The sequence below is a fragment of the Bos grunniens genome, chromosome 5, assembly GCF_055505025.1.
Source record: "Bos grunniens cultivar Pamir isolate PY7600 chromosome 5, Bosgru_T2T1.0, whole genome shotgun sequence".
Classification (NCBI taxonomy): Eukaryota; Metazoa; Chordata; class Mammalia; order Artiodactyla; family Bovidae; genus Bos; species Bos grunniens.
Window position 1 is genome coordinate 43221961 of NC_141169.1, and position 9839 is coordinate 43231799.

Here is a 9839-nt window from a genome sequence, read left to right on the forward strand (position 1 = left end):
AGTTATTTTCTAAATCAATATATGTAAAGGTTTTCCATTTACTTGCTTATGCTATGGATTGGCCATTGAATATAATGCAGTATCATTTATCCTGGCTTCATTCAGCTGCTATCCAGCCTGTCATTCCCTTAAAAAATATATTTAAATCATATCTTCCATTAAAAGGTGAATAATAACCTTGAAGGCTTAGACATGAAAAGCACTAATGGAGCTCTGCAAAGTAGGAACAACAAATTTAGGTAGTAGTACCATAATCTAAAAAATGTAATTCCTGATCTATTTGTAATTAAAACATCTGTTTTTTCCACTTTTCCAGCAAATGCTGTAAGATGTGTTAAATTTTTATTGAAGTGAATATAAATTTATTTTTAACAATGTTATGACACTCTGGAATGTCAAAACTAAGACTCAAAATCATTGTTCTCACAATACATACAGCTCTACTTATCCTTAAAACACGTTCATAAATAATGGGTAAGAAAGAAATCTTAGTTTTCAACCAAGCAGGGAGGTATATATCTCACTTAACTTATGTTTACTAAATGTGGGCACAGATTCTGTTATGTCCCTTGAGTATGGACTTTGCTCCTGAGTTAAGAGCACCTGTGATATTATCAACAGGAGTATGCCTGATCCCATATGTGTGTTGGGAGCAGAGAAAAAGATGGCTGACAATGTTCTACTCACTAACCTAAATTATCTCATCCTTTCCAAAGGAACATTCAACTCTTCAGTAAGTCAAGAAGCACTTCCCTACATGAGACATGAAAATGACAAGTGACTCTGTTTCCTTTACCTCTTATCAATGTTGAACCTCACACTATTCATGACAAAATTATACTCTCTTTCTTCTTGGACTATTGTTCATATACTTCTACAGTAACTATTTTCCACTCAACTTCTCAGACCCTTCTGTTTATTGTCCCTTTTAATCACTTATTTCTGATCACTGTACCTAGGGACCTTCTGTTCAAAATAACACCCACACATTTATGAATGTATGTTGGTCACTGGTACCATAAATTAACTTGGACCCTTAAACTGTTCAGGTTAGGGGAACAAATCAATTTTTACTTTGAACAATTTGTCATATTCATACAAAGAATACCAAAAAATGCATTCTATTCAGTGGAAATATACCATATCCTTGACACTCTGCATCTTTATTTTATACTTATATCCAGTATAAGGAAAATGTTCTACAGAGTTGCTCTAACAACTAACTTTGCCTATTTGTGAAAAAAGTGAATCAGTTTGGGCAAATGAGCTTTAAGTTGCAGTTCTGTTCAATTTAGTTGTTCCTTTTTTTTTTTTCTTTTTTTTTCTTTTTTTTAATTTTATTTTATTTTTAAACTTTATATAATTGTATTAGTTTTGCTAAATATCAAAATGAATCTGCCACAGGTATACATGTGTTCCCCATCCTAGACCCTCCTCCCTCTTCCCTCCCCATACCATCCCTCTGGGTCGTCCCAGTGCACTAGCCCCAAGCATCCAGTATCGTGCATCGAACCTGGACTAGCATCTCGTTTCTTACATGATATTTTACGTGTTTCATTGCCATTCTCCCAAATCTTCCCACCCTCTCCCTCTCCCACAGAGTCCATAAGACTGTTCTATACATCAGTGTCTCTTTTGCTGTCTCGTACACAGGGTTATTGTTACCATCTTTCTAAATTCCATATATATGCGTTAGTATACTGTATTGATGTTTTTCCTTCTGGCTTACTTCACTCTGTATAATAGGCTCCAGTTTCATCCACCTCATTAGAACTGATTCAAATGTATTCTTTTTAATGGCTGAGTAATACTCCATTGCGTATATGCACCACAGCTTTCTTATCCATTCATCTGCTGATGGACATCTAGGTTGCTTCCATGTCCTGGCTATTATAAACAGTGCTGCGATGAACATTGGGGTACACGTGTCTCTTTCAATTCTGGTTTCCTCAGTGTGTATGCCCAGCAATGGGATTGCTGGATCATAAGGCAGTTCTGTTTCCAGTTTTTTAAGGAATCTCCACACTGTTCTCCATAGTGGCTGTACTAGGTTGCATTCCCACCAACAGTGTAAGAGGGTTCCCTTTTCTCCACACCCTCTCCAGCATTTATTATTTGTAGACTTTTGGATCGCAGCCATTCTGACTGGTGTGAAATGATACCTCATAGTGGTTTTGATTTGCATTTCTCTGATAATGAGTGATGTTGAGCATCTTTTCATGTATTTGTTAGCCATCTGTATGTCTTCTTTGGAGAAATGTCTATTTAGTTCTTTGGCCCATTTTTTGATTGGGTCATTTATTTTTCTGGAGTTGAGCTGTAGGAGTTGCTTGTATATTTTTGAGATTAGTTGTTTGTCAGTTGCTTCATTTGCTATTATTTTCTCCCATTCTGAAGGCTGTCTTTTCACCTTGCTAATAGTTTCCTTTGATGTGCAGAAGCTTTTAAGGTTAATTAAGTCCCATTTGTTTATTTTTGCTTTTATTTCCAATATTCTGGGAGGTGGGTCATAGAGGATCCTGCTGTGATGTATGTCGGAGAGTGTTTTGCCTATGTTCTCCTCTAGGAGTTTTATAGTTTCTGGTCTTACGTTTAGATCTTTAATCCATTTTGAGTTTATTTTTGTGTATGGTGTTGGAAAGTGTTCTAGTTTCATTCTTTTACAAGTGGTTGACCAGATTTCCCAGCACCACTTGTTAAAGAGATTGTCTTTAATCCATTGTATATTCTTGCCTCCTTTGTCAAAGATAAGGTGTCCATATGTGCGTGGATTTATCTCTGGGCTTTCTATTTTATTCCATTGATCTATATTTCTGTGTTGTTGTTCCTACTTTCCTAAATTTGAAAGAGATAAAAACTTGATAAAAAATATTTCTTGTAAAGTTTGATATGAGTGTAAACAAAAGACTAGTAAGAAAATAGTCCAATATTTATATTGCATATATAAATGTATACATTAATGAATAGTAATAATGACTATCATACATATTATGAGCTTAAAACTGTTTTAAGCACTTATTTGTTGGTTTTTTTAATATAACAAACAGATAAAGAAGGTTTTATTATTATCTTCATTTTATAGAAAAGGAAACTGAGTGACAGTAGAAAATAACTTGTCCAAGATCACGCAGCTAATAAGCAGCAGGACCAGCCTCTGAACCTGGGGAGTCTAATTCCAGAGTTTGTGAGTTGAGGGAATAAAAAGATAACTGCATTTAGCTTCCATGGTCTAGGAAAAAAGTCAAAACCAAAATAAAAGTAAATAAAAGAGCAAAGTTGAGGTAAAGGAAAGACACAAGCAGGTAAGGTCTCCCTCTTCCCTAGAAAAGAATAAACTATTTGCCAGAGTGTTGCCATTTCCCTGAAATATAGGTGTTAGCTATAAATTGTTCAAAAACTGATCTCCTATAAAATAGATATAGATCTCTACTTCCCAGGTGCTGCTAGTGGTAAAGAACCTGCCTGCCAGTGCAGGAGACATAAGAGACGCGGGTTAGATCCCTAAGTCAAGAAGATGCCCTAGAGGAGGTCATAGAAATCCACTCCAGTATTCTTGCCTGGAGAATCCCATGGGCAGAGAAGCCTGGTGGGCTACAATCCATAGGGTTGCAAAGAGTCACACACAAATGAAGGGACTTAGCACACACACAGGCAACCAAACCATCACTAAATGTTTATTTTTAAAATAATATGCCTTTTAAAATAAGAATGAAATAAACAATAGCAGAATTTAGATATTTTTTCTCATCAGTCCTTCACTGTGTTCACCTTATAGTGTCAGAAAGAAAATAACCCTAACTTTGTTTGCATCTCTTTGCTTTTTTGTTAAAAATATCATATTGTCCAAATTAGATAATAACTTTACAAACATTCATATATGCCTATTTCTTTTCTCAACTGAAGATTATATTTACTCTGTCAGTGTTTTTCTTATCCTTACTTAGCTACCTTTAAGATAAGAGAAAGATTTGTCACCTTCTATCACATTTCTAAAAGTTGTGTTGTTTTCCTCTTGGTACCATAACAGGGTAAAATTATGATCATATAAGTATTCTTCTGTCTGTAGTATGCCTTATATTAAAAATAAAGAAGTACTTTTCTGATCTTCCTTAAAAGATATTGCTTTCACTGTATAAGTGGTATTACATTTGCTATTTAACATTTTAACTTGCTTTATCTATCACAAGTATCTGACTGGTTTAAAGTCTGCTTCCTAATAACAGTTGTTTTCTGAAAGCACATCTTGAGTAACTGTGTAAATCAAAAGTAAATTTCTCAAAATAAACTTAAAGTAGTTACGTATGAGATGAGAGTGTGCTCACTCCCTGATTCTCTGGGGGAAAAAAATGATTTAATTTAAACTTCAAAACATTATATTTTAAAGTTGTTCAACCTCCTGAAACGTCTTCACTGTGCCTTTTCTCCAAAACCTAAAATTACTGCATGCCCAAACTATCACAACATTACCAGTTCTCAAGTTGCTTTCAAGAATCATCATGTCTCTAAGGGGAAATTGAATCACTTCTCTCAAACAGCACAATGTTTTATTAAGTAACCTTTATAACAGAGAACAGAATCAAGCAATCTATTGTCAGAGTATTCAGTGATACAGATTCTCACATGATTGTTTATATAAAGATAGAGCAATCATTTTTATGTATTGTAAAAATAATTTTGATATTTGGTATACGTCAATAAGAAGTATACCAAAATCTATGCTGAAGTTTTCCAATTGTTTATTGTTTGCCTTTCCAAATAACATATAAAAATCAAGCATATTTCAGGTTCATACTAATATGAAATGTATAAATTTTTTATTCATTGTCCATGTGATTTGATGGTCTGGTAATATAATTTAAACTACTTAACATGTGTTCAGGAATCTTTAGCAATGTACACTATTTTTTAACCCTGAATTGAGTAATATTTCTACACTGAAAGCTGAGTTAAGCATGCATTAACTTCATTTGAGAAGAAACTGAACCCTGAGGAAGATAGTGCTCCATTCAATTGGGAGTCAGGTTAGGTGTAGAACTCAGAACTGCATAATGCATGTAGCAACATGATGGGTGTATCAGGACCAGGAGACAGTTATTGTGGGAAAAAAACATAAATAACAATCACATCTCATTTTAGAAAAATTATAAGAAAGTTGTGGTCACTGTTAGAGCTATTTATAATGAATCAAATCTCTTTAAATCATAGTAATTATTATGCATCTTGCCATTCATTACTCTAGCTTCTCTGATTCTCCTACAACCAAAAGTTCATATATGTTAGTTTTGTGTCTATTTTTTTATTTATTTAAATAGCATGGTAAGCTCTGTTAAATAACTTACTTTCAACTCTGTTTTAGTTCGTGCCATTCAGAGATTATATTGACAGAAGTGGAAACCACATTCTGAGCATGGCTAGATTAGCTAAAGATGTCCTAGCGGAGATCCCTGAGCAGTTTCTGTCCTACATGAGGGCCAGAGGAATCAAGCCATCGCCTGCACCTCCCCCATACACCCCATCTACACATGTGTTACAGACTCAAATATAACTCTGTTCCAAAATGCTAATGTAACTACACTTTGGTTAGAACTGCTGAGTCCATTCTTTTCTCCTGGTGCTCCATAATGAACCAGGGAATAAAATATTCATCTCAGTTTGGTTTCATCAGAATTGGTTAGTATGCTGTTTTCTATCCAAAATTTATTATCTTCCTAAACCAAAACTGTAAATATGGTTGTTGCATGAGCAACAGAAAAACTGTTTATATGCTTGACGCAAAATATGATGTCTTGTATGAATCTTTAAAAGTTTTTGGAAAAACAGCTAATTTCCAGTGAATTGTCGGGAAAAAGCACAACCTATGTTTTTAACTCAGATATTGTCTTAGACTGCTATGTGTATAGGAAAGCAGTCTCTCTGTATCAATGTTTACATGTTACTACTTTTTAAATTACAGTACTTTTATAACTATTCTTAAGAATACAAGTTTTGAATATTGAATCCTTTGTCTTCTAAATTGCAATAGCTATAATCACAAGAGCAATATCTTTGAATGACTGTCTGATCAAATGCAATTGCAAAGAAGGGAAAGTAAAAATAAGTTCACATTTCTCAGTGAGTTGTCTTATGAAGCTGCATCTGTTTAGTAAACAGTTTCTCTATGCTATTTGTCAAGTATGGGAATTTACACTTAGCAGCTGTGTATCCTGAAAGAACATGCACTTTTTCATCAAGTTTGGGTTCTAAATTTAAACTGCAGTTTGTTTATGTTTTGTAATAATAAGTAGAAATAATAAAAAGAAAATACTTTGTGTAAAAAGTATGTCTTTATATTGCAATACTATGTAGAAAGACTAAAATTCAGAGTATTTAACTGTGCAGCAGATGTTTTAAACACTTTTTTCCATTATACCTTGCTTAGATATTATTTTAATTCAAAGGGATACTGGCTCTTTTGATTTGTATTCCTTTCCAAGTTGCCACACAGAATGTACAGGCAAGAAGTTTTTTGTGAAATTCCCAATTAAATATATACAACTGCGTGACTTAATACTCGACACATTTGTGAAAAAAATCTGCTCCTATGTTCTGATCTGATAGTACACAGTTAAAAATTGTAAAGAGCTTTTGCATGTACAGTTTTTACGAGGATTACAGTTTTGTGGCAAGAATGACAGTTGTGTCTAAATTAAAGCATTTCTCTAGAACAAATGGCCTTAAATTCTTAAAGAATTCCTGGAAATGATTGTGAATTTCCTTTAAGTAATATAAAAGTATGTTTATTTCTTTCTTTTATGTCAACAGTGTACCTGCTTTATAATATTTTCCTTACTTATATCCTATTTATTACTCGGTTTATTTCTACTATGTGTTGTTCTATTTGTCCCAAGTTGACTAAAGGTGACTTTTATAAGCATGAAATTATTTTACAGAAAAGGAAAATATACATATATTCACATATCTAACAATAGCAATGTTATATAATTATGCAATCTTTAATTGTTCATTTTGGAATATAAATTAAAATCTTTGAAAGGATAACTGTTTGCTCTCTAAATTTTATGTATAAATGACATAGAATCTGATGATTTCCTTTACTGGTCCTAAATGTTTATGCCAGCATAGTTTATTACCCTGCAATTTTATTATTATTTGCCGTCATTCTTCAGTTCAAAAATAAAAATAAATAAAATCAATATTCTTTCCCTCTTGTAAAACATCAGTTGTTTCTTTTTGAATTGATCAGAAAAAAATGAAAGTTGTGTGCTTCTTTGTCTAAATATTAGTGTGCCCAAATCTTGAGGGGGCACAAGGTTAAGAAACAGGCTCAGTTACAAGCTTTATCCTTTGCATGGTTGAGAATAATAATTAGAAATGTGTGTAATATTAGTAACAAGCATAAGATTAGAAAATGCCTAGACTTGTCTCTTTGTTGAATAAATGAAGACACCAGGACTGAAAGGGTTAGGTGATTTATCTAAAACTGTAAAAATAGAATGGGAAAGACTAGACATCTCTTCAAGAAAATTAGAGATACCAAGGAAACATTTCATGCAAAGATGGAAAAAATAAAAAATAGAAACAGTATGGACCTAACAGAAGCAGAAGATATTAAGAAAATGTGGCAAGAATAACTGAAGAATTACACAGAAATATCTTAATGATCTGGATAACCACTATGGTGTGATCACTCACCTAGAGCCAGACATCTTGGAGTGCAAAGTCAATTGGGCCTTAGCATCACTACAAACAAAGCTAGTGGAGGTGATGGAATTCAAGCTGAGCTATTTCAAATCCTAAAGACAATGCTGTGAAAGTGCTGCAGTCAATATGCCAGCAAATTTGGAAAACTCAGCAATGGCTACAGGACTGGGAAAGGTCAGTTTTCATTCCAATCCCAAAGAAAGGCAATGCCAAAGAATGTTCAAACTATTGCACAATTGCATTCATTTCACATGCTAGCAAAGTAATGCTCAAATTTCTCCAAGCTAGACTTCTACAGTATGTGAAATAACAATATTCAACATGTTCCAGATGTTCAAGCTGGATATAGAAAAGTCAGAGGAACCAGAGATCAAATTTTCAATATCCATTTGGATCGTAGAAAGACATCTACTTCTGCTTCATTGACTACACAAAAACCTTTGACTGTGTGGATCACAGCAAATTGTGGAAAATTCTTAAAGAGATGGGAATACCAGACCACCTTACCTGACTCCTGAGAAACCTGTATGCAGATCAAGAAGCAATATTTAGAACCAGACATGGAAAAACAGACTAGTTCCAAATTGGGAAAGGAGTACATCAAGGCTGTATATTGTCAACCTGCTTATTCAACTTATATGCGGAGTACATCATGTGAAATGCTGGGCTGATTCAACCACTTGAATCAGGATTGCCGGGAGAAATGACAATAACCTCAGATATGCACATGACACCACCCTTATGGCAGAAAACGAAGAGGAACTAAAGAGCCTCTTGATGAAGGTGAAAGAGGAGAGTAAAAAAGCTGGCTTAAAACTCAACAGTCAAAAAATGAAGATCATGGCATCCAGTCCCATCACTTCACGGCAAATAGATGGGGAAACAGTGGAAACAGTGACTATTTTCTTGTGCTCCAAAATCACTGTAGATGGTGACTGCAGTCATGAAATTAAAAGACGCTTACTCCTTGAAAGAAAAATTATGACCAACCTAGACAGTGTATTAAAAAGCAGAGACATTACTTTGCCAACAAAGGTCCATATAATCAAATCTATGGTTTTCCCAGTAGTCATGTGTGGATGTGAGAGTTGGACAATAAAGAAGGCTGAGTACCAAAGAATAGATGCTTTTGATCTGTGGTGTTGGAGAAAACTCTAGAGAGTCTCTTGGACTGCAAGAAATCAAACCAGTCAATCCTAAAGGTAATCAAGCCTGAATGTCATTGGAAAGACTGATACTGAAGCTGAAGCTCCAGTACTTTGGTCACCTGATGCATAGAGCTGATTGATTAGAAAAGACCCTGATGAAGGGCGATCCCATAATGGTGAAGGAATAGGACAGGGAGATACTTTCTCCCCTACAAATTCATAAAAAGATTATTTGAATGCAGAGCAACTTCCATAAAACAACTTCTGAACACTGTCGGAGGACACCAGGCACCCAGAAAGGCAGCCCAGTTGCCTCAAAAGGAGGTAGGACAAAATATAAAAGATGAAAATAGAGACAAAGGATTTAGGGATAGAGGGCTTATCCTGGGGAGGGAGTCATGAAGGAGAAGTTTCCATGCAATAGGAAACCCTCTCACAGGCATGTCAGTGGAGAGATTTGGAATCTCAGAGGGGCTACATAACTGGAAAAATAAAAAACCACAGAGTATGTGCCTAACTGCAACTACCAGTGGAGAAGCAGCTCAGACACTCGCATCCACCAGCAGTGAGTGAGGGCTGGGCAGAGAGGCGTGAGCTGCATCATTGGTCTTTAGGGTAAGGATCAGGCTTGAATGCCCTGAGGACAATCTGATGGGGCTAATGTGACATAATAACCCAAACCATAGGATCACCAGAGACACAAAGAAAAAGAACCTTTCTGGCAAAAGGCTCTAACACCACATGGTGACCCCTGGCATGCTCACAGAAGAAAGACTTGTGCCCTACCAAATACCAAAGGAGAGCAAGCCAGCTACCATTTAGGGCCCTCTCTCCCTAGAGGCAGAGAGGCAGAAGTGCAGCAGCCAGAGCCAGAAGGCAAGGGGCTGCTCCAATTTCAGCCCCAGAGACTGCATTTTCCACCAAACTGTGAGCAGGCTGCCAGTTGCTAGGCACATCTTCCTGGCATCCTGGAAGGCTCACATCTGCCAG

General features: G+C 35.4%; 1 protein-coding gene across 3 annotated transcripts in view; it reads left to right on the forward strand.

Annotated features, from left to right (window-relative positions):
• CPNE8 (copine 8) overlaps positions 1 to 7214 on the forward strand; it is a 272491-nt gene extending 265277 nt beyond the window's left edge. For all 3 annotated transcript variants that reach the window (XM_086399950.1, XM_086399952.1, XM_086399951.1), the window contains exon 21: positions 5357 to 7214. In XM_086399950.1, the coding sequence (XP_086256076.1) occupies positions 5357 to 5545 (189 nt within the window). In that variant the 3' untranslated portion in view covers positions 5546 to 7214. The remainder of the gene's footprint in view (positions 1 to 5356) is intronic.
• Positions 7215 to 9839: the final 2625 nt, after the last annotated feature.